Consider the following 26126-nt stretch of genomic DNA (forward strand, 5'->3'; position numbering starts at 1 on the left):
CCTTCCCTCCCCTCCCTCCCTCCCTCTATCCTTCCCTCCCCTCCCTCTATCCTTCCCTCCATTCCTTTTTCTCTCCCGGAACAGCGGCAGTAATGAAACTTCAATCTGACCCTGCAGGAAAACCAGTCTCTCTGCCCTTATGAGAGGAGAAAAGATGATCTCTCACTGAAGTGGAGGGGGGAGGAGGAGGAGAATAAAGGAACAAGAGGAGAAATGACAATGAAAGGAAAAGAGAGGAGAAAACAAGAGAGCAATGGCGAAAAGAGAGGCGAGAAAGGGATAGGTATAATTAAAAAGAGAGAAGGTATCACCCCCATGTGCAACGGAGAGAGGTGACCTCTCGTCCTTCACCTCTCACCCTCTTAATCTCGTAAGGAGAGCAGTATTACTGCAGAGCCACGCCTGCCGGACTAAAGTAAAGGCAACAAAAGGGAATGTATGTGTCAGACTAAACCAAGTAAAGGATGGGGTCCTGCTTACTGGACTAATGGAACCTCTTGTGCCAAACCACATTTTTGAAATCCTTGAAGACTCCACCCCCCAGAATGAGTGACTCACATTGGTCGATCAGAGACTCTTAAGAGCCTCAGGACTGATACAGATATGGATGTATGACCACTGCGTGCCGGTACAGTCAGAGGTAATCCAGAGAAAGACTTCTAAGACTACAAATCCTATGGGAGAAACTCAGGAGAAACTCAAGAGACTTACCAAGTGCCCTACTCCTCCAAGCGAATCATAGAAAGAGGAGCATAGCCTTTCACCCAATGCTTTTAGAGTGTAATTAATATGTAGATATTTCAACGACAAAAAATTATATATTTTGTATTTGAACTGTGTCATCATGGATGAGACAAAACGACATATTTGTAAATTGAAAAGAAAATGCTTTTGTAAACGCAACAATTGTAGAAATCCTTTCTCATTGTGGAGAAATCACACTCTGTTATAGGACATGTTCTTCTGTGGCTCAGACTAGCAAACCTGTGCCTTATCATTGTTCAAACCATGCCCATCATGCCCCCCCCCCCCAAAAAAAAAAATGTAACACAGGTCAGCAGCACACACCCATTATTCTGCTTACCAAAGTAGATCAAGAACCACTGCAGTACATATACGGTATGGAGTCTAATGTCAAGCTAACCACTACACAAGTAATGCCGTTGTAACACTTCCTATCATGTGATCGGCACTGTACAAAATGTCTTCTTTTTTTTGTATGATCAAAGACACTGGAATCGTTTTGTAACACATGTATATTTATTTTTATGGTTTCAAGACACTGGAAAAATTGATTGTAACTGTAAAATTAAAGATGACACGTTGAATTGTTTTTATGCCTTGTCCGAATTCTGACATCCCACCCACACGTTATGAAAAGTTTATATAATACCCTTAAGGAGGGAGATGAAACTGAAATGAGGATAACTGTGAACGAGGTAAGGGAGGAAAGAAAAGAGATGTACTTTGAATGGTATTTTTCCTTAAAAGGTAGTGTAGCTATGTCTTAAATGACTCTCCCTGTATATCCTTACACTGGCCAAGGAATGTAATGTCTCTTTACACTCCTTGAGGCTGTCCTGTGCTGTGCCAGGCACAACTGGGAGTTTGTGTGTGTGTGTGTCTGGCTGGCTGATGGACTGTCTGACTTGCCTGCTGTGGGGTCCAAAGTCCAGACAGTGACTGAGGTCCAGGGCTAATCCTTTATGAAACAATTGTGCCTACCGGTCCTGCTGTCTCTCTCTCTGTCTGTCTGTCTGTTCTCTGTCGGTCTCTCTGTGTGTCTGTCTGTCTCTCTGTCTGTCTCTTCCAGTGTGGTTCCAGGGTAGCGTACGTTCACAGACCAGAATAGTCACACATGAAACAGAACAGTTAACCCCAGACATCACACACCCCCTACAGAACATGCTCACTGTACCAGGCAGACACCCTGAGAGACAGCCACAAACTCTCACACAGGTTTCATTATCCACATGACAGGGGCAAACGTGAGTGTGTAATAGAAGGCACATTTTTGAAGTACGTTGAGTTTTTCTTGACACCCCGATAAAGAGTTTAGGTATTTTATCACACTTTCTTAGTCGTTCTTCAACAAATGGCTCCATAAGTTCACGGAAAAGGTGACCTGGGGTTTAAGCGATAAGTATTGATGATGACAAGGAGGATGAACAGGAATGTTTCCTGACTGAGACATATTCACAAAGCGTCTTAGAATAGGAGTTCTGATCTTGGATCAGTTTTGTCATGAAATGGGTTATATGAATATTTATTTTACCAGGTACAGTGCCTTGCGAAAGTATTCGGACCCCTTGAACTTTGCGACCTTTTGCCACATTTCAGGCTTCAAACATAAAGATATAGAATGTATTTTTTGTGAAGAGTCAACAACAAGTGGGACACAATCATGAAGTGGAACGACATTTATTGGATATTTCAAACATTTTTAACAAATCAAAAACTGAAAAATTGGGCGTGCAAAATTATTCAGCCCCCTTAAGTTAATACTTTGTAGCGCCACCTTTTGCTGCGATTACAGCTGTAAGTCGCTTGGGGTATGTCTCTATCAGTTTTGCACATCGAGAGACTGAAGTTTTTTCCCATTCCTCCTTGCAAAACAGCTCGAGCTCAGTGAGGTTGGATGGAGAGCATTTGTGAACAGCAGTTTTCAGTTCTTTCCACAGATTCTCGATTGGATTCAGGTCTGGACTTTGACTTGGCCATTCTAACACCTGGATATGTTTATTTTTTAACCATTCCATTGTAGATTTTGCTTTATGTTTTGGATCATTGTCTTGTTGGAAGACAAATCTCTGTCCCAGTCTCAGGTCTTTTGCAGACTCCATCAGGTTTTCTTCCAGAATGGTCCTGTATTTGGCTCCATCCATCTTCCCATCAATTTTAACCATCTTCCCTGTCCCTGCTGAAGAAAAGCAGGCCCAAACCATGATGCTGCCACCACCATGTTTGACAGTGGGTATGGTGTGTTCAGGGTGATGAGCTGTGTTGCTTTTACGCCAAACATAACGTTTTGCATTGTTGCCAAAAAGTTCAAGTTTGGTTTCATCTGACCAGAGCACCTTCTTCCACATGTTTGGTGTGTCTCCCAGGTGGCTTGTGGCAAACTTTAAACAACACTTTTTAAGGATATCTTTAAGAAATGGCTTTCTTCTTGCCACTCTTCCATAAAGGCCAGATTTGTGCAATATACGACTGATTGTTGTCCTATGGACAGAGTCTCCCACCTCAGCTGTAGATCTCTGCAGTTCATCCAGAGTGATCATGGGCCTCTTGGCTGCATCTCTGATCAGTCTTCTCCTTGTATGAGCTGAAAGTTTAGAGGGACGGCCAGGTCTTGGTAGATTTGCAGTGGTCTGATACTCCTTCCATTTCAATATTATCGCTTGCACAGTGCTCCTTGGGATGTTTAAAGCTTGGGAAATCTTTTTGTATCCAAATCCGGCTTTAAACTTCTTCACAACAGTATCTCGGACCTGCCTGGTGTGTTCCTTGTTCTTCATGATGCTCTCTGCGCTTTTAACGGACCTCTGAGACTATCACAGTGCAGGTGCATTTATCCGGAGACTTGATTACACACAGGTGGATTGTATTTATCATCATTAGTCATTTAGGTCAACATTGGATCATTCAGAGATCCTCACTGAACTTCTGGAGAGAGTTTGCTGCACTGAAAGTAAAGGGGCTGAATAATTTATAACGCCCAATTTTTCAGTTTTTGATTTGTTAAAAAAGTTTTAAATATCCAATAAATGTCGTTCCACTTCATGATTGTGTCCCACTTGTTGTTGATTCTTCAAAAAAAAATACAGTTTTATATCTTTGTTTGAATCCTGAAATGTGGCAAAAGGTCGCAAAGTTCAAGGGGGCCGAATACTTTCGCAAGGCACTGTAAGTTGACTGAGTACATTCTCATTTACAGCAATGACCTAGGGAATAGTTACAGGGGAAAGAAGATGAATTAGGAGGAGCTGGGGATGATTAGGTGGCCATGATGGTATGAGGGCCAGATTGGGAATTTAGCCAGGCACTGGGGTTAACACCCCTACTCTTATGATAAGTGCCATGGGATCTTTAGTGACCACAGAGAGTCAGGACACCTGTTTAATGTCTTAACCGAAAGGCAGCACCCTACACAGGGAAATGTCCCCAGTCACTGAACTGGGGAATTTGGGATATTATAAAACATTTTGACCAGAGGAAAGAGTGCCTCCTAGTAGGGTTGGTCCCTGGACGGCCAACACCACTTCCAGCAGCATCTGTTCTCCCATCCAGGGACCGACCAGGACCAACCCTACTTAGCTTCAGAGGATGGGGAGGACCTGAGCCTAGACAAGCAGTCCTGCTTGGAGATGCTTTATGAATACGGGCCCCGACCCCCCCCAAAAATGGTTTCTAGTTAATCTAGACTTTAATTACGACCCAGAGTTATTCCTTACCAGGTTATGAGGTCAGGGAAAACCCTGGCCTAAATGATGACACTCAACAGCACCCTTTAAAGGTGCAATCTACAGTAGCTAAATAGATTTTTGGACTTGTGAATTAATGATTCTTGAAGAATATAAATGCCTCGTGAGCTATGTTCAACTGTCGTACCCCATCAGAACCCAAAATAAGCTTGTTTTGCTCCAATGTTTGTAAACAAATAAATGTAAACAAACACTATATAGCCTAGAAATATGTTTTAAACTGTAATTGTGATATCATAGATGGTCAGTCTTTGCATCCATAGCTCTGTCTATGAATTTGAGTGGTTACATTTCTCTAGCCCCATTTTTACCGAAACGGGCGGGGAAACCCTTGTTATTGTTTCAATTACTGTTATTGTTTCAATTACTGTTATTGTTTCAATTGCTGATTGCCACTTTAAAGTAAAGCCACATGATTTATTAAACTTTTGACATCCCACATTCTCCTCATGTACATTATAACCTACCTAAAAAGCAGGCAGGTTTATCCACCTCTTAGACCCGAATTCCAAGGTAAGCCTCTCGCCCTATTCAGATTTGGGTATTTCAGCTCCAGCGTGACGCATCTCCTTCGCATAGAGTTGATCAGGCTGTTGATTCTGGCCTGTGGGATGTTGTCCCACTTCCTCTGCAATAGCTGTGTGCGAAGTTGCTGGATATTGTCGGGAACATGCCAATATGCCACGCCAATATGTCGATCCAGAGCATTTCAAAAAGCTCAATGGGTGGTATGCAGGCCATGGAAGAACTGGGTCATAGTCAGCTTCTAGGAATTGTGTACAGATCCTTTCGACATGAGGCCTGAAGTGGTGGCGGTGGATGAATGGCACGACAATGGGCCTCAGAATTTTGTCACTGTGTCTCTGTACATTCAAATTGCAATTCATAAAATGCAATCGTGTTCGTTGTCCATAGCTTATGCCTGCCCATAACATAACCCAACCGCCATCATGGGACACTGTTCACAACGTTGACATCAGCAAACTGTTATGCACTTGAGTGAAGACCCAAAAGCGGTTTAACAGAAACAGAGTTCTTTTAATGAGAAAATAGGAATGGCATAGATCCTCTTCCGACGTTGTCAATGGCACAATAGACTACCCGCAGAGAGGGCGACAAATAAAACATAAAGTCCCTCTGATGAATAGCTAGAGAGTCCCCGTCTTAGCAGCAGAGGAGAATAGCTGGGTAGCGGCGACAGGCTGCAGGTCGCTCTGGGTCGGTGCGGGTCACAGAGGAACGGTGGTACCTGATCACACGTAGCATCAGATGAACTGGACACAGTGCAAACGAAAGACAGTTAGAAGTGTACAGGATGCACCTGCCAGGCAGACTCCGACAGGATAGGACTAGGAGGAAGCAAACGAGACGATAGCTTGCTTCTGGCATGAGAAACACAAACGAGAATCTGACACCGAAAGTAGCAGGAACAGAGAGAGAAATAGAGACCTAATCAGAGGGAAAAAAGGGAACAGGTGGGGATGCAGATGACTTCGTCAACCATTTTGAAAAGAAGGTCGACGACATCCGATCCTCGTTTGCTAAGTCAAACGACACCGCTGGTTCTGCTCACACTGCCCTACCCTGTGCTCTGACCTCTTTCTCCCCTCTCTCTCCAGATGAAATCTCGCTTCTTGTGACGGCCGGCCGCCCAACAACCTGCCCGCTTGACCCTATCCCCTCCTCTCTTCTCCAGACCATTTCCGGAGACCTTCTCCCTTACCTCACCTCGCTCATCAACTCATCCCTGACCGCTGGCTACGTCCCTTCCGTCTTCAAGAGAGCGAGAGTTGCACCCCTTCTGAAAAAACCTACACTCGATCCCTCCGATGTCAACAACTACAGACCAGTATCCCTTCTCTCTTTTCTCTCCAAAACTCTTGAACGTGCCGTCCTTGGCCAGCTCTCCCGCTATCTCTCTCAGAATGACCTTCTTGATCCAAATCAGTCAGGTTTCAAGACTAGTCATTCAACTGAGACTGCTCTTCTCTGTATCACGGAGGCGCTCCGCACTGCTAAAGCTAACACTCTCTCCTCTGCTCTCATCCTTCTAGACCTATCGGCTGCCTTCGATACTGTGAACCATCAGATCCTCCTCTCCACCCTCTCCGAGTTGGGCATCTCCGGCGCGGCCCACGCTTGGATTGCGTCCTACCTGACAGATCGCTCCTACCAGGTGGCGTGGCGAGAATCTGTCTCCTCACCACGCGCTCTCACCACTGGTGTCCCCCAGGGCTCTGTTCTAGGCCCTCTCCTATTCTCGCTATACACCAAGTCACTTGGCTCTGTCATAACCTCACATGGTCTCTCCTATCATTGCTATGCAGACGACACACAATTAATCTTCTCCTTTCCCCCTTCTGATGACCAGGTGGCGAATCGCATCTCTGCATGTCTGGCAGACATATCAGTGTGGATGACGGATCACCACCTCAAGCTGAACCTCGGCAAGACGGAGCTGCTCTTCCTCCCGGGGAAGGACTGCCCGTTCCATGATCTCGCCATCACGGTTGACAACTCCATTGTGTCCTCCTCCCAGAGCGCTTAGAACCTTGGCGTGATCCTGGACAACACCCTGTCGTTCTTAACCAACATCATGGCGGTGGCCCGTTCCTGTAGGTTCATGCTCTACAACATCCGCAGAGTACGACCCTGCCTCACACAGGAAGCGGCGCAGGTCCTAATCCAGGCACTTGTCATCTCCCGTCTGGATTACTGCAACTCGCTGCAGCTCGCATCCGCTACAAGACCATGGTGCTTGCCTACGGAGCTGTGAGGGGAACGGCACCGCAGTACCTCCAGGCTCTGATCAGGCCCTACACCCAAACAAGGGCACTGCGTTCATCCACCTCTGGCCTGCTCGCCTCCCTACCACTGAGGAAGTACAGTTCCCGCTCAGCCCAGTCAAAACTGTTCGCTGCTCTGGCCCCCCAATGGTGGAACAAACTCCCTCACGACGCCAGGACAGCAGAGTCAATCACCACCTTCCGGAGACACCTGAAACCCCACCTCTTCAAGGAATACCTAGGATAGGATAAGTAATCCTTCTCCCCCCCTTAAATGATTTAGATGCACTATTGTAAGTGGCTGTTCCACTGGATGTCAGAAGGTGAATTCACCAATTTGTAAGTCGCTCTGGATAAGAGCGTCTGCTAAATGACTTAAATGTAATGTAAATGTAATGAGGAACAGCTGGAGAAGGAGAGAAAGAGAAGGTAACCTAATAAGACCAGCAGAGAGAGACAGAGTGAAGAGAAAGGACAGGAACAGACATAATAAGACATGACAGTACCCCCCCACTCACCGGCGCCTCCTGGCGCACTCGAGGAGGAAACCTGGCGGCAACGGAGGAAATCATCGATCAGCGAACGGTCCAGCACGTCCCGAGAGGGAACCCAACTCCTCTCCTCAGGACCGTACCCCTCCCAATCCACTAGGTACTGATGACCACGGCCCCGAGGGCGCATGTCCAAAATCTTACGGACCCTGTAGATAGGTGCGCCCTCGACAAGGATGGGGGGGGAGGGACAAGTGGGGCGCGAAGAACGGGCTTAACACAGGAGACATGGAAGACCGGGTGGACGCGACGAAGATATCGCGGGAGAAGAAGTCGCACTGCGACAGGATTAATGACTTGAGAAATACGGAACGGACCAATGAACCGCGGGGTCAACTTGCGAGAAGCTGTCTTAAGGGGAAGGTTCTGAGTGGAGAGCCATACTCTCTGACCGCAACAATATCTAGGACTCTTGGTTCTACGCTTATTAGCGACTCTCACAGTCTGCGCCCTATAACGGCAAAGTGCCGACCTGACCCCCTTCCAGGTGCGCTCACAACGCTGGACAAAAGCCTGAGCGGAGGGGACGCAGGACTCGGCGAGCTGAGATGAGAACAGCGGAGGTTGGTACCCGAGGCTACTCTGAAAAGGAGATAGACCGGTCGCAGACGAAGGAAGCGAGTTGTGGGCGTACTCTGCCCAGGGGAGCTGTTCTGACCAAGACGCAGGGTTACGAAAAGAAAGACTGCGTAAGATGCGACCAACAGTCTGATTGGCCCGTTCGGCTTGACCGTTAGACTGGGGATGGAAGCCGGACGAGAGACTGACGGAAGCCCCAATCAAACGGCAAAACTCCCTCCAAAACTGAGACGTGAACTGCGGGCCTCTGTCCGAAACGACGTCTGACGGAAGGCCATGAATTCGGAAAACATTCTCGATAATGATCTGAGCCGTCTCCTTAGCAGAAGGGAGCTTAGCGAGAGGAATAAAATGAGCCGCCTTAGAGAATCTATCGACAACCGTAAGAATAACTGTCTTCCCCGCTGACGAAGGCAGTCCGGTGATAAAATCTAAGGCGATGTGAGACCACGGTCGAGAGGGAATGGGAAGCGGTCTGAGACGGCCGGCAGGAGGAGAGTTACCGGATTTAGTCTGCGCGCAGACCGAACAAGCAGCGACAAATCGACGCGTGTCACGTTCCCGAGTGGGCCACCAGAAACGCTGGCGAATGGAAGTGAGCGTACCCCGAACGCCGGGGTGGCCGGCTCACTTGGCAGAGTGGGCCCACTGAAGAACGGCCAGACGAGTAGGAACGGGAACGAACAGAAGGTTCCTAGGACAAGCTCGCGGCGACGGAGTGTGAGTGAGTGCTTGCTTTACCTGCCTCTCAATTCCCCAGACAGTCAACCCGACAACACGCCCCTCAGGGAGAATCCCCTCGGGTTCGGTGGAGACCTCAGAAGAACTGAAGAGACGAGATAAAGCATCAGGCTTGGTGTTCTTTGAGCCCGGACGATAAGAAATAACGAACTCGAAACGAGCGAAAAACAGAGCCCAACGAGCCTGACGCGCATTAAGTCGTTTGGCTGAACGGATGTACTCAAGGTTCCTATGGTCAGTCCAAACGACAAAAGGCTGGTCGCCCCCTCCAACCACTGTCGCCATTCGCCTAGGGCTAAGCGGATTGCGAGCAGTTCGCGATTACCAACATCATAGTTACGTTCCGACGGCGATAAGATGAGAAAAAAACGCGCAAGGGTGGACCTTGCCGTCAGAGAGGGAGCGCTGAGAAAGAATGGCTCCCACGCCCACCTCTGACGCGTCAACCTCAACAACGAACTGTCTAGAGATGTCAGGTGTAACAAGAATAGGTGCGGATGTAAAACGATTCTTGAGAAGATCAAAAGCTCCCTGGGCGGAAACGGACCACTTAAAGCACGTCTTAACAGAAGTAAGGGCTGTGAGGGGAGCTGCCACCTGACCGAAATTACGGATGAAACGACGATAGAAATTCGTGAAGCCAAGAAAGCGCTGCAGCTCGACGCGTGACTTAGGAACGGGCCAATCAATGACAGCCTGGACCTTAGCGGGATCCATCTTAATGCCCTCAGCGGAAATAACGGAACCGAGAAAAGGGACAGAGGAGGCATGAAAAGTGCACTTCTCAGCCTTCACATAGAGACAGTTCTCTAAAAGGCGCTGGAGGACGCGTCGAACGTGCTGAACATGAATCGGGAGAGACGGTGAATAAATCAGGATATCGTCCATGTAAACGAAAACAAAAATGTTTAGCATGTCTCTCAGGACGTCGTTAACTAGTGCCTGAAAGACAGCTGGAGCGTTAACAAGGCCGAAAGGAAGAACCCGGTATTCAAAGTGCCCTAACGGAGTGTTAAACGCCGTCTTCCACTCGTCCCCCTCCCTGATGCGCATGAGATGGTAGGCGTTACGAAGGTCCAATTTGGTGAAAAACCTGGCTCCCTGCAGGATCTCGAAGGCTGAAGACATAAGAGGAAGCGGATAACGATTCTTAACTGTTATGTCATTCAGCCCTCGATAATCCACGCAGGGGCGCAGGGTCCCGTCCTTCTTCTGAACAAAAAAAAACCCCGCTCCGGCGGGAGAGGAGGAGGAGACTATGGTACCGGCGTCGAGCGATACAGACAAATAATCCTCGAGAGCCTTACGTTCGGGAGCCGACAGAGAGTATAGTCTACCCCGGGGGGAGTAGTTCCCGGAAGGAGATCAATACTACAGTCATACGACCGGTGTGGAGGAAGAGAAGTGGCCTTGGAACGACTGAACACCGTGCGCAGATCGTGATACTCCGCCGGCACCCCTGTCAAATCACCAGGCTCCTCCTGTGAAGAAGAGACAGAGGAAACAGGAGGGATAGCAGACATTAAACAGGTCACATGACAAGAGACATTCCAGGATAGGATAGTATTACTAGACCAATTAATAGAAGGGTTATGGCGAACTAGCCAGGGATGGCCCAAAACATCAGGTGTAAAAGGTGAACGAAAAATTCAAAAAGAAATGGTTTCGCTATGATTACCAGAGACAGTGAGGGTTAAAGGCAGCGTTTCACGCTGAATCTTGGGGAGAGAACTACCATCTAAAGCGAACAAGGCCGTGGGATCCCTTAACTGTCTGAGAGGAATGTCATGTTCCCGAGCCCAGGTCTCGTCCATAAAACAGCCCTCCGCCCCAGAGTCTATCAAGGCACTGCAGGAGGCAGATGAACCGGTCCAGCGGAGATGGACCGGAAAGGTAGTGCAGGATCTTGAAGGAGAGACCTGAGTAGTTGCGCTCACCAGTAGCCCTCTTACTGATGAGCTCTGGCTTTTACTGGGCATGAAGTGACAAAATGACCAGCGGAGCCGCAGTAGAGACAGAGGCGGTTGGTGATTCTCCGTTCCTTCTCCTTGGCCGAGATGTGGATACCCCCCAGCTGCATAGGCTCAGAACCCGAGCCGGCGGAGGAGGGTGGCAGTGATGCGGCAGGTGGCAGTGATGCGGAGAGGGGGGCAACGGAGAACGCGAGCTCCTTTCCACGAGCTCGGCGACGAAGATCAAACCGTTGCTCTATGCGAATAGCGAGTGCTATTAAGGAGTCCATGCTGGAAGGAACCTCCCGGGAGAGAATCTCATCCTTAACCTCGGCGAGGAGACCCTCCAGAAAACGAGCGAGCAAAGCCGGCTCGTTCCAGTCACTAGAGGCAGCGAGAGTGCGAAACTCAATAGAATAATCCGTTATGGATCGATTCCCTTGACATAGGGAAGACAGGGCCCTGGAAGCCTCCTCCCCAAAAACAGAACAGTCAAAAACCCGTATCATCTCCTCCTTAAAGTCCTGATACTGGTTAATACACTCAGCCCTCGCCTCCCAGATTGCCGTGCCCCACTCACGCGCCCGTCCGGTAAGGAGAGAAATGACGTAGGCGATGCGAGCTGTGCTCCTGGAGTAAGTGTTGGGCTGGAGAGAAAACACCACATCACACTGAGTGAGGAATGAGCGGCATTCAGTGGGCTCCCCAGAGTAACACGGCGGGTTATTGATTCTGGGCTCCGGAGACTCGGAAACCCTGGAAGTGGGCGGTGGATCGAGGTGGAGCTGGTGAATCTGTCTTGTGAGGTCGGAGACTTGGGCGGCCAGGGTCTCAACGGCATGTCGAGCAGCAGACAATTCCTCCTCGTGTCTGCCTAGCATCGCTCCCTGGATCTCGACGGCGGAGTGAAAAGGATCCGGAGTTGCTGGGTCCATTTGTGGTCAGATTCTTCTGTTATGCACTTGAGTGAAGACCCAAAAGCGGTTTAACAGAAACAGAGTTCTTTTAATGAGAAAATAGGAATGGCATATATCCTCTTCCGACGTTGTCAATGGCACAATAGACTACCCGCAGAGAGGGCGACAAATAAAACATAAAGTCCCTCTGATGAATAGCTAGAGAGTCCCCGTCTTAGCAGCAGAGGAGAATAGCTGGGTAGCCGCGACAGGCTGCAGGTCGCTCTGGGTCGGTGCGGGTCACAGAGGAACGGTGGTACCTGATCACACGTAGCATCAGATGAACTGGACACAGTGTAAACGAAAGACAGTTAGAAGTGTACAGGATGCACCTGCCAGGCAGACTCCGACAGGATAGGACTAGGAGGAAGCAAACGAGACGATAGCTTGCTTCTGGCATGAGAAACACAAACGAGAATCTGACACCGAAAGTAGCAGGAACAGAGAGAGAAATAGAGACCTAATCAGAGGGAAAAAAGGGAACAGGTGGGGAAAGGGGTAACGGGGTGAACGAGGTAGTTAGGGAAGATGAGGAACAGCTGGAGAAGGAGAGAAAGAGAAGGTAACCTAATAAGACCAGCAGAGAGAGACAGAGTGAAGAGAAAGGACAGGAACAGACATAATAAGACATGACACAAACCGCTCGCCTACACGAAGCCATAAAAACTGTCTTCCATCTGCCCGGTACAGTTAAAACTGGGATTCACCCTCGAACAGCACACTTCTCCAGTGTGCCAGTGGCCATCGAAGGTGAACATTTGCCCACTGAAGTTGGTTACGATGCCAAACTGCAGTCAGGCTAAGACCCTGGTGAGGATTATGAGCATGCAGATGAGCTTCCCTGAGATGGTTTCTGACAGTTTGTGCAGAAATGATTCCGTTCTGCAAACCCACAGTTTCATCAGCTGTCCAGGTGGTTGGTCTCAGACAATCCCGCAGTTGAAGAAGCCGGATGTGGAGGTCCTGGGCTGGCGTGGTTACACGTGGTCTGCGGTTGTGAGACCGGTTGGACGTACTGCCAAATTCTCTAAAATGACATTGGAGGTGGCTTATGGTAGAGAAATTAACATTAAATTCTCTGGCAACAGCTCTGGTGAACATCCCTTTAGTTAGCATGCCAATTTCACGCTCCCTCAAATCTTGAGACATCTGTGGCAAAACTGCACACTTTAGAGTGGCATTTTATTGTACACAGCACAAGGTGCACCTGTGTGTAATAATCATGCTGTTTAATCAGCTTCTTGATACATGTCACACCTGTCAGGTGGATGGATTATTTTGGCAAATGAGAAATGCTCACTAACAGGGATGTAAACAAATTTATTAACAACATTTGCAAGAAATACACTTTTTGTGCGTATGGAAGAACAGAACTAATTTAGTAAAAACTTATACAGTAAGCAACAAACATCAACATACTACTCAACCATTTGAGACTGGTGTAATTAGTCACGCACCCCTCCTAAGACGTTGCATGCATAAACCAGGCGTTGTAAGATCTGGCTTTCGTCAAAGAATCCTCCATTTGCAGCAATTACAGCCTTGCAGACCTTTGGCATTCTAGTTGTCAATGTGTTGAGGTAATCTGAAGAGATTCAACCTATGCTTCCAGTAGCACCTCCCACATTTGGATTGGCTTGATGGGCACTTCTTACGTACTATACGGTCAAGCTGCTCCCACAACAGCTCAATAGGTTTGAGATCCGGTGACTGTGCTGGCTACTCCATTATAGACAGAATACCAGCGGACTGCTTCTTCCCTAAATAGTTATTGCATAGTTTGGAGCTGTGCTTTGTGTCATTATAATATATAATAATCCTGTTGTAGGAGGAAATTGGCTCCAATTAAGCGCCATCCACAGGGTATGGCATGGCGTTGCAAAATAGAGTGATAGCCTTCCCTCGTCAAGATCTCTTTGACCCTGTACAAATCTCCCACTTCACCACCACACAAAAAAGACCATCACATTGCCTCCACCATGCTTGACAGATGGCGTCAAGCACCACTCCAGCATCTTTTCATTTTTTCTGCATCTCACAAATGTCCTTCTTTGTGATCCGAACACCTCAAAGTTAGATTTGTCTGTCCATAACACTTTTTGCAATCTTCCTCTGTCCAGTGTCTGTGTTATTTTGCCCATCTTAATCTTTTATTTTTATTGGCCAGTCTGAGATATGGCTTTTTCTTTGCAACACTGCCTAGAATGCCAGCATCCCGGAGTCGCCACTTCACTGTTGATGGTGAGACTGGTGTTTTGCAGGTACTATTTAATGAAGCTGCCAGTTGAGGACTTGTGGGGCGTCTGTTTCTCAAACTAGACACTCTAATGTACTTGTCCTCTTGCTCAGTTGTGCACCGGGGCATCCCACTCCTTTTCCTGTCCTGGTTAGAGCCAGTTTGCGCTGTTCTGTGGAGGGAGTAGTGAACAGCGTTATATGAGATCTTCAGTTTCTTGGCAATTTCTTGTATGGACTTGCCTTCATTTCTCTGAACAAGAATGATTGATGAGTTTCAGAAGAAAGGGCTTCGTTTCTGGCCTGTAATCGAACCCACAAATGCTGATGCTCCAGATATTTAAAGAAGGCCAGTTTTATTGCTTCTTTAATCAGGATAACAGTTTTCAGCTGTGCTAACATAATTGCGAAAGGGTTTTCTAATGAACAATTAGTCTCTTAAAATTATAAACTTGGATTTTCTAACACAACATGCCATTGGAACAGTGATGGTGATGGTTGCTGATAATGGGCCTCTGTACGTTTATGTAGATATTCCATAAAAATATGGCATTTAAATCAGCCGTTTCCAGGTACAATAGTCATTTACAACATTAACAATGTCTACACTGTATTCCTGATAAATTTTATGTGATTTTAATGGACAACATTTTTTGCTTTTCTTTAGAAAACAAGGACATTTCTAAGTGACCCCAAGCTTTTGAACGGTAGTGTATGTGGTCAACTGAAACGTAAAATATCAATCCGTATACCATAAAAATACCAATCCGGGCGATGTAATATTTGGAATGCTTCAGCAACGCCAGGGCAGAGGAACGCTCCCATCGAATGTGCAATCACGCTTGTAACCAGTCACTCGTACATTTTTGTAGAGTGCGTCCCCTATTCTGATTATCAGCTGTTGTCGAATACACACGTGGGTGTGAGAAACGATTCTCTTCCTCACTAGTGTGCAGAGAATTCTACTAGATGACAATTAGAAATCAGTATGGAATTAAAGTTGATCAACAGTGTGTGAAAACCTTGTGAAGACTTACAGAAAACGTTTGACCTCTGTCATTGCCAACAAAGGGTATATAACAAAGTATTGAGATAAAATTTTGTTATTGACCAAATACTTATTTTCCACCATAATTTGCAAATACAATCCTACAATGTGATTTTCTGGATTTGCACTTTTCTGGATTTGCACTTTTCGCACCAAAGTACGTTCATCTCTAGGAGACAGAACGCATCTCCTTCCTGAGGGGTATGACGGCTGCGCGGTCCCATGGTGTTAATACTTGCATACTATTGTTTGTACAGATGAACGTGGTACCTTCAGGCATTTGGAAATTGCTTCCCAAGGATGAAACATACTTGTGGAGGTCTACAATTACTTTTCTGAGATCTTGGCTGATTTCTTTTGATTTTCCCACTGGAATTGTGATACAGTGAAATAATCTGTCTGTAAACAATTGTTGGAAAAATTACTTGTGTCATGCACACAGTAGATGTCCTAACCGACTTGCCAAAACTTTAGTTTGTTAAAACTTCTTGAGGGCAGTATTTTCACATCCAGATGAAATGCATGTCCAAATTCAACTGCCTGCTACTCATCCCCAGAAGACAAGATATGCATATTATTAGTAGATGTGGATAGAAAACACTCTGAAATTTCTAAAACTGTTTGAATCATGTATGTGAGTATAACAGAACTTATTTAGCAGGCGAAACCTTGAGGACAAACCATTCAAAATATTTTCTTTTTGAGGTCACTCTCTTTTCAATGAGTTTTCATTGGGAATCCAGATTTCTAAGGGACCTTCTTTCAGTTCCTATTCCTTTGTGTAATGAAGAAGTACAGCCATCTTGAACGAGGGTCACTTGAAGTGTACTGTTAGCTACAGTTTTTTTTACTCCTGTATTGAACACAGATCATCCCGTCTTCAATTTTATCGATTATTTACGTTTAAAAAAATACCTAAAGTTGTATTACAAAAGTAGTTTGAAATGTTCTGGCAAAGTTTACAGGTAACTTTTGAGATATTTTGTAGTCACGTTGCGCAAGTTGTAATTGGTGTTTATCGACGGAATTAATCGAACAAAAGGACCATTTGTGATGTTTATGGGACATATTGGAGTGCCAACAAAAGAAGCTCGTCAAAGGTAAGGCATTAATTATATTTTTATTTCTGCCTTTTGTGTCGCGCCTGCAGGGTTGAAATATGGTTTCTCTCTTTGTTTACGAAGGTGCTATCCTCAGATAATAGCATCGTTTGCTTTCGCTGTAAAGCCTTTTTGAAATCTGACATGTTAGCTGGATTCACAACAAGAGTAGCTTTAATTTGATATCTTGCATGTGTGATTTAATGAAAGTTTGAATTTGGCGCTCTGCATTTTCCCTGGCTTTTGGCCAGGTGGGACACTAGCGTCCCACATATCCCAGAGAGGTTGAACAAGAAATTTGTAGAGTGGTTGGAAAATGAGTTTTAATGACTCCAAACTAAGTGTAAGTAAACTTCCGACTTCAACTGTACATTTGAATTGTTTGTGCACAGATAAAATAAAATATTGTTAAACCAGGAAATGTCAATGAAATAACAAGACTGGTTCTTATGAATACTCTCTACTTTAAAGCAACTTGGTTACATATATTATCCAGTGCTCGTACCTCTGACAAGCCATTTAAAATCCACCAAGTGAGTGATCTCCCTTTGAGCAGGATTGGAATAGAGAATAAACATCTGAAATCATGTATATTGGCATTTCAAATGACCCCCTACTAAAAATGCACAGAACCTTCCAATCAGCCCCTAATAACATATAGATTAAGATTATGTCATCTAACCACTACTGAAGATTGATAACCTCCAAGTACAGCCCAGTTAACTACTTTACACTGAAAGTAATAGAGCCTTACAACATCTATAGAGTTTAAAACATGAAATGTGTCAATTAGCCAGTTATCTTTCGTGCTTGACTGCCATTGTAAGGCCAGAACAGTCAGATCAACCTTTCTCCTCAGCCAGAGCATCCCGTGTGCGTTCTGACACCGGTCTGAATTTAGGTATGACCCAGAGCGCACTCAGACACAATGGAGGCATTTAACAAATGCACCTGCAGAAGGAAGCTTGTATAGAATTTAAAAAAAAATCCAAAACATGCATCATGTTTGCAATAAGGCACTACAGTTATTCTTGGCAAAACAATAACTTTTTGTCCTGAATACAAAACTTTATGTTCAGAGCAAATCCAAGACAACACAACACATAACTGAGTACCTGCCACTCTTCATATTTTCAAGCATGGTGGTGGCCGCATCATGTTATGTATATGCTTGTAAAGTTGTTTTCATTGCAAGTTTAAGCGTACTATTAGCTAGCTGGCTCGCTATCTCACACTACATGTATGATCTGTGTGGTAATATTATTCATATTTCCGAAATCCATTTGCATTGCTAGTGATAGCCTAATGTTAGCTAGCTAACTAACATTGAACCTAGTTGGGGGTGATAACGGTCATTTATTTGACTAGATAAAGTGTATTTTTGCTACTATCTTTTACTCTTGAAATCTTCTGTTGTTTACTACACTACCTTCCTCTGTTTAGCTACCTGGCCTCACATGCAAATTCTTAAAGAGGTGGGTGGGGCTGGCTTAAGAGGATGTGAACGATGCTGAATGGGTGTAGACAAAGAAGAGCTCTCCAGTAGGTTTACCAAAACATTCAAGGGCCATGTTAAGGGTATGGTTGTCATCAGCAAGGACTAGGGAGTTATTTAGGATAAAAATAAATGGAATAAATCTAAGAACAGGCAAAATCCTAGAGGAAAACGTGGTTCAGTCTGCTTTCCAACAGACAATGGGAGACAAATGTACCTTTCAGCAGGACAATTACCTAAAACCCAAAGGCCAGATCTACAGTACACTGGAGTTTCTTACCAAGATGACATTGAATGTTCCTGAGTGGATTAATAGCCATTTTTGACTTAAATTGTCTTGAAAATCTATGGCAAGACTTGAAAATGGCTGGCTAGCAATGATCAACAACCAACCTGACAGAGCTTAAAGAATTTTTAAAAGAATAATGGTCAAATATTGTACAATCCACTTGTGTAATAGAGACTTACCCAGAAAGACTCACAGCTGTAATTGCTGCCAAAGGTGATTCTAACATGTATGGATTTAGGGGGTTGAATACTTATCTTATCAAAATATTAGTGTTTATTTCCCATTAATAAAAAATACAAGTATTTTGTGTAGATTGTTGGCAAAAAAAATTTATCCCACTTTGTAACACAACTAAATGTAGAAAAAGTGAAGGTGGTGTGAATACTTTCTGAAGGTAACCAGTTCGATTATAAGTGTTCTCTTCCATCCTTGTGTAAAAACTGGAAGAGAGCTGACGCCAGAGAAAATGTACTAGTGGACAGACAGGAGAAACATGGACGCTGACATCAAGGTCACTGTCAACTAGAGGTCGAACGATTAATCGGTAATTGTCACGTTCTGACCTTAGTTCCTTTGATTTGTCTTTGTTTTAGTATGGTCAGGGCGTGAGGTGGGTGGGTGGTCTATGTTCCGTTTTCTATGTTGTGTTTGCGTTTGGCCTGGTAGGGTTCTCAATCAGAGGCAGGTGTCATTAGTTGTCTCTGATTGAGAATCATACTTAAGCAGCCTTTTCCCACTTGTGTTTCGTGGGTGTTTATTTTCTGTGTCTGTGTGTTCCACACGGAACTGTTTCGATTGGTTATTTCACGTGTCGTTTATTGTTTTGTTTCAGTGTTCGCTTGTTTTAATAAAGAGCATGAACACGTACCACGCTGCGCATTGGTCCTCCGATCCTTACACCTCCTCCTCGTCGGAGGACGAGGAAGACAGCCGTTACAGAAACACCCACCACCAAAGGACCAAGCAGCGTGGCAACGGGCAGCAGCAGCAATCTCAGGACTCCTGGTCATGGGAGGAGATTCTGGACGGCAAGGGACCCTGGGCACAGGCTGGAGAATATCGCCGCCCCAAGGCAGAGCTGGAGGCAGCGAAAGCCGAGAGGCAGGGGTATGAGGAGGCAGCATGGCAGCGCGGCTGGAAGCCCGAGAGGCAGCCCCAAAAATGTATAGGGGGGGAACATGGGGAGTGTGGCGAAGTCAGGTAGGAGACCTGCGCCAACACCCCGTGCTTACCGTGGAGAGAGAGGGACCGGGCAGGCACCGTGTTATGCCATGAGGCGCATGGTGTCCCCGCTGCGCAGGCATAGCCCGGTGCGGTACATAGCAGCGCCTCGTATCGGCCGGGCTAGGTTGGGCATCGAGCCAGGTGCGGTGTGGTGGAATAGCACGCACTGGGCTGTGCTGGCGAACAGGGGACACCATGTGTAGGGCTGGTGCCATGTACCCCGGCCCGAGGAGACGCACTGGAGACCAGATGCGCTGAGCCGGCTTCATGGCACCAGCCCTACGCGTGGTGTCCCCGGTTCGCCAGCACAACCCAGTGCATGCTATTCCACCTCGCCGCACTGGCCTAGCTACGGGGAGCATTCAGCCAGGTAGGGTTGGGCAGGCTCGGTGCTCAAGACCTCCAGTGCGCCTTCATGGTCCGGTCTATCCGGTGCTCCGGTGCCACCTCCACGCACCAGCCATCTGGTGGCAGCCCAGGAGCTGCCAGAGCCGTCCGTCAGCCAGGAGCGGGCAGAGCCGTCCGTCAGTCAGGAACTGCCAAAGCCGTCCGTCAGCCAGGAGCTGCCGGAATCGCCCGTCACTCCGGTGATGCCCGGAGTCTCCCACCTGTCAGGTGCTGCCGGAATCTCCTGTCCATTCGGGACCCATTGCTAGGGTCCCTAGTCCGAGGTCGGCGGTAAGGGTCGCCGCTCGAAAGAGGCCACGGAGGCGGTTGAGGAGGTGGACAAAGACAATGGTGGAGTGGGGTCCACGTCCCGCGCCAGAGCCACCACCGCGGACAGACACCCACCCAGGCCCTCCCCTATAGGTTCAGGTTTTGCGGCCGGAGTCCGCAAGTTTGGGGGGAGGGGTACTGTCACGTTCTGACCTTAGTTCCTTTAATTTGTCTTTGTTTTAGTATGGTCAGGGCGTGAGTTGGGTGGGTTGTCTATGTTCCGTTTTCTATGTTGTGTTTGCGTTTGGCCTGGTATGGTTCTCAATCAGAGGCAGGTGTCGTAAGTTGTCTCTGATTGAGAATCATACTTAGGTAGCCTTTTCCCACTTGTGTTTCGTGGGTGTTTATTTTCTGTGTCTGTGTGTTCCACACGGAACTGTTTCGGTAGGTTATTTTACATGTCGTTTATTGTTTTGTTTTGTTTCGGTTGTTTTAATAAAGAGCATGAACACGTACCATGCTGTGCATTGGTCCTGTGATCCTTACTACTCCTCCTCCTCGGAGGAGGAAGACAGCCGTTACATTAATATGCCTTTTTGGACGCCGATTATGGCCGATTATGGACGATTACATTGCAATCCATGAGGAAACTGCGTGGCTGGCTGACCACCTGTTACGCGAGTGCAGCAACAAAAGGACCTTGCGGCTGCAATGAGCCAAGGTATTATTGACCAAAGGCTCATATTTCTGTGTGTTTATTATAATTAAGTCAATGATTTGATATTTGATAGAGCAGTCTGACTGAGCGGTGGTAGGCAGCAGCAGGCTCGTAAGCATTCAGCACTTTACCGCGTTTGTGAGCAGCTCTTAGCAATGCTTGAAGCACAGAGCTGTTTATGACTTCAAGCCTATCAACTCCCGAGATTATAGGCAATACTAACGTGCCTATTAGAACATCCAATAGTCAAAGGTATATGAAATACAAATGGTATAGAGAGAAATAGTTGACGCGTCACAATTCCTATAATAACTACAACCTAAAACTTATTAACTGGGAATATTGAACCACCAACTTTCATATGTTCTCATGTTCTGAGCAAGGAACTTAAACGTTAGCTTTTTTAAATGGCACATATTGCACCCTTACTTTCTTCTCCAACACTGTGTTTTTGCATTATTTAAACCAAATTGAACATGTTCCATTATTTAATTGAGACTAAATATATTTTATTTATGTATTATATTCAGTTAAAATAAAATGGTGCATTGTTCATTCGGTATTGTTGTAATTGTCATTATTACAAATATATTGTAACGGCATTCTTCCTCCTCTTCTGAGGAGGAGTAGCAAGAAGGATCGGAGGACCAATGCGCAGCGTGGTAAGTGTCCATAACGTTTATTTTAAGATATAAACAGAACACTATGAAATACAAAACAATAACCGTGAACCAAAACCGAAACAGTACCGTGTGGCAACAAACACTCACACGGAAACAAACACCCACAACTCAAAAGTGAAACCCAGGCTACCTAAGTATGATTCTCAATCAGAGACAACTAACGACACCTGCCTCTGATTGAGAACCATACTAGGCTGAACTCAAAACCCCAACATAGAAAAACACACATAGACTACCCACCCCAACTCACGCCCTGACCATAATAAATAAAGACAAAACAAAGGAGATAAAGGTCAGAACGTGACATATATATATATATATATATATATATATATATATATATATTTATATATATATATATATATATATATATATATATATATATATATATAAAAAAAATATATATAAAAATATATATATTTTCAAAAAAATAAAATACTAATAATTTAAAAATCGTCCGATTAATCGGTATCTGCTTTTTTGGGGTTCACCAATAAATCAGTATCGGTGTTGAAAATTCATAATCGGAGGGATGAGCCTTGCCTCTTTAGTTCTATATTGCTTGTCTATTGTTCCTCAAGCAAGGAGGGGGCCAATGATTTCCATCAGACCAACTCCTTTAATGCCTTACTTCTTGAAGTTTGCAATATATATATATATATATATATATATTGTATTATATTATTTTATATTATATTTTTCTATTATTATAAAATGTATTTTTTCCCCTTTGGTATGTGTACTTAAATGTATTTATACTTGGGATATCGCTTTTCAACAGTAAATGTTTAAAAAAATAAATGTCACTGGAGGATATCTTTAAAGTTGAGGAGGACTACCAAATGAGGGAGCATCTGTCTCAAATGGGCGTGACTGACATGTTTGACCAGGACAAGGCAAACCTGCCTGGTATGAACGGAACAGAAGCTGACACATGTAGTGGGGTTAATGCGAGGCAGATCATGTGATCCTAAAAAGAGGTACTACTGCATTGAAGACCACCCCTTCCTCTTCTTCATCAGACAAAACAAGACCAACTCCATCTTCTTCCTCAGCAGGTTTGCATCTACTACGGAAGCCCTGAAGCCCCCCCCCCCCCAACAAAAAATTGGAGTCTAGGAATTATCTTGTCCGAACTACTTAGTATCTCGTTCCAATGAAGATACTAAGTCATTCCAACAACATATAAAGCAAGGCCATACTTATCTGTACCACACTTAGCAAGGCATACTTAGTCAGAAGTAAGTGGAAATGCTAGAGTGGTCTTGCTTTATCAAGGCACACTAATAAGTAGAGTATGTTGTGTGAGTGAAAGGGTATATGTGTGGTTCTGGTTACTGGCTGCCGGGTGACGAGACGTCAGTCAGGCCAGTGACAACAGGCTCTACCTCAGGTGACAGAGCTGGTGTGGGACACAGACAGTTGAGGAGGACACGTACAGGTAGTAATGGGGTGTTAGGGATAGAGGTAGTCTTGGGGGCACCTGAGACCGATAGCTTTAAAACCTCAAGATGTTGTGCTCTCTAAATTGTGTTTAAGAAAAGAAATGATGAGTATTTTTCGGTCTGAGATGAACAATCAGCCAATATTCCTTTGATTTCATACTCTTCAGAATCATATTGTCACTGTATAATCACACTCAGTGTGTATTGTTGGGGGTTATGTGGAGACACTTTAGCCAACTGGCACTGACCTTTCCTCTCTAAATTATCTCTGCCTCACCTGAGTGTCTCTCAGGCATGGCTATCACTTAAATAATACATTTTCCTGTGGGCGGGCCCATGTTGGCATGACTGGAAAAAAGTAGCATACAGCAGATACACAGACTTCAGGAAACTGTCCTATTTGTTGGCTCCAAAAAAGTCCATGACAAGAATCCTACACCGCCATCTATTGGTTGTAAAATAGTATCACAACAAGTATATTATATTGCAGATACATTAGTCTTGTCTGCCTTGCCACAGTGGATACCAGGGCTGAGGGCCCTGATTGAATACCTCTTTGTATGCTCTAATTGTATTAAATCTGGACTAAGGGCTCCCTCTTAGGATTTTCTCTGGCATGTGTGTAGTCTAGACTACATATAAGCACACTTTTTAATGTTACTGGCAAGTCAGTTAAGAACAAATTCTTATTTACAATGACGGCCTACACCGGCCAAACCCTAACAACGCTGGGCCCAATTGGGCTACGGGACTCCCGATCACAGCCAGTTGTGATACAGTCCAGGATCGAACCATGGTCTGTAGTGACACCTCTAGCACGGTAATGCAGTGCCTTAGACCTCTGTGCCACTCGGGAGCCCACTTAGTGTCACTAAAAAAAAAAAGCCACCTCTTTCTCCTTTCATTTCCTCTGCCTCTAAGCGAGGGGTGTCAAACATACACGAGGGGACCAAATCCGACCCCCAGGTAGTTTGAGTAAAATTATTATATTAAAAAATGACTAACACCAAATCGAAACTGTCTAGAATGGACCTACATTTATACAGCTTCTTCACTGTATCCAGCTCTCTAATAATCACTGAAATTAAGCTAAACAGTCAGTGCAACTGTGTTGGTTATTATTCTTATTTTTGTTTGTTTTTGGGGGGGAGGTGTCAAGGTGAAGAAGTAGGCTTTCAGGTGTTTTTAGAAGATAGGCAGAGACTCTGCTGTCCTAGATTCAGGGTGGAGCTGGTTCGACCTTGTTGAATACCGAATGCGGGCCCCCGGAGTTAGACACCCCTACTCTAAACTCAACCATCTCTGCACACCAGCCTCTTGACATCTTACAATGCATTTGTATTTATTAAGGATCCCCTACTCATCCTGGGGTCCAGCAACATTAAGGCAGTTACACCAAAAGTATGTGGACACATGCACTCTCATTTCAAAATCATGGGCATTAATATGGAGTCCACGAGAGCATTAGTGAGGTCGGGCACTGATGTTGGGCAATTAGGCCTGCCTCGCAACTGGCATTCCAATTCATCCCAAAGGTGTTTGATGTGGTCAGGGCTCTGTGAAGGCCAGTCAAGTTCTTCCACACCGATCTCAACAAACAATTTCTGTATTGACCTCGCTTTGTGGATGGTGGTCATTGTCATGCTGAAACAGGAAAGGGCCTTCTCCAAACTGTTGCCATAAAGCAAGAAGCACAGAATTGCCTAGAATATCATTGTAAATGCTGTAACGTTAAGATTTCCCTTCACTGGAACTAATAGGCATAGCCTGAACTATGAAAAAGAGCCCCAGACCATTATTCCTCCTCCACCAAACTTTACAGTTGGCACCATGCATTTGGGTAGGTAGCGTTCTCCTAGCATTCACCAAAACCAGATTTGTCTGTCGGACTTCCAGATGGTGAAGTGTCATTCATCACTCCAGAGAATGTGTTTCCACTGCTCCAGAGTCCAATGGTGGCAAGCTTTACACAACTCCAGCCGATGCATGGCATTGCACATGATGATCTTAGGCTTGTGTGCGGCTGCTCGGCCATGGAAACCAATTTCATGAAGCTCCAGATGAACAGTTTTTGTGCTGGCGCTGCTTCCGGAAGCAGTTTGGAACTCGGTTGTGAGTTTTGTAACAGGACAGACCATTTTTACGTGCTATGTGCTTCAGCACTCAGCGGTTCCGTTCTGTGAGCTTGTGTTGCCTGCCACTTCGCAGCTAAGCTGTTGTTGTGCCTAGATGTTTCCACTTCACAATAACAGCACTTACAGTTGACTGGGGTAGTTGTTGCAAGGTAGAATTTCGTTGGAAAGGTGGCAATAAGGCCATTCTACTACCAATGTTTGTCTATGGAGATTACACGGCTGTGTGATGGATTTTATGCACCTGTCAGCAACGGGTGTGGCTGAAATAGTCATATCCCCTAATTTGAAGGGGTGTCCACATACTTTTGTAAATATAGTTGTATTATCTAAGTGAGTTTCAGAGATAGTCAGTATATGAATGTCATCTCTTACTAGCAAGTTATTGATTTCATAAAACTTATTTCTTAAGCTACATATGTTAATGTGGGCTATTTTTAGCATTTTTATGGGACTCTTGGATTATTTTTATTGCTTTACCAGGAAGCTTATCGGAAGTAGACATGACAATGTTATTTATGTTTGAGTTGATAGTGAGCTGCATACAGTGGACTTCCTACTAGAGCACACAGCTGCAGTGCCCAATTTGTAAGTCGCTCTGGATAAGAGCGTCTGCTAAATGACTTAAATGTAAATGTAATGCTTACAGTATTTTTTATTTTACCTTTTATTTAACTAGGCAAGTCAGTTAAGAACAGATTCTTATTTTCAATGATGAATGATTTGTACCTTGTCAGCTCGGGGATTTGAACTTGCAACCTTTTGGTTACTAGTCCAACGCCCTAACCACTAGGCTACCCTGCTGCCCCAGTATAACTCTGGTTCATAAGCACATGATTACTGTATACAACAGCTGTGGGATCAACAGAGGCATTCAGGGGTGTTAGAGGGACATAAATTAGGTTACTTACAATGTGACTGCCAATGCCCCTGGGATAATGTACATTTGCTGCAGCATTACGCCAACTCAGCGACACAGTGGTAGGGATTACCTGATCTAATAAATCATGGTCTCAATGCAGCCTTAACATGGGTGGATAGAGTCCAGGAG

The 26126-nt window shown here is 45.4% G+C and overlaps 1 protein-coding gene across 3 annotated transcripts in view; it reads left to right on the forward strand.

Moving 5' to 3' along the window:
* Window positions 1-1333, forward strand: part of LOC135516057 (cadherin EGF LAG seven-pass G-type receptor 1-like) — a 123975-nt gene extending 122642 nt beyond the window's left edge. For 2 of the 3 annotated variants that reach the window (XM_064940053.1, XM_064940055.1), the window contains exon 37: window positions 118-1333. In XM_064940053.1, the coding sequence (XP_064796125.1) occupies window positions 118-169 (52 nt within the window). In that variant the 3' untranslated portion in view covers window positions 170-1333. Of the gene's footprint in view, window positions 1-84 lie in introns of all 3 variants that reach the window. The other variant, XM_064940054.1, reaches the window with a different exon arrangement.
* The last annotated feature ends 24793 nt before the right edge of the window (window positions 1334-26126 follow it).

This window comes from Oncorhynchus masou, chromosome 27 (assembly GCF_036934945.1).
Source record: "Oncorhynchus masou masou isolate Uvic2021 chromosome 27, UVic_Omas_1.1, whole genome shotgun sequence".
Lineage (NCBI taxonomy): Eukaryota > Metazoa > Chordata > Actinopteri > Salmoniformes > Salmonidae > Oncorhynchus > Oncorhynchus masou.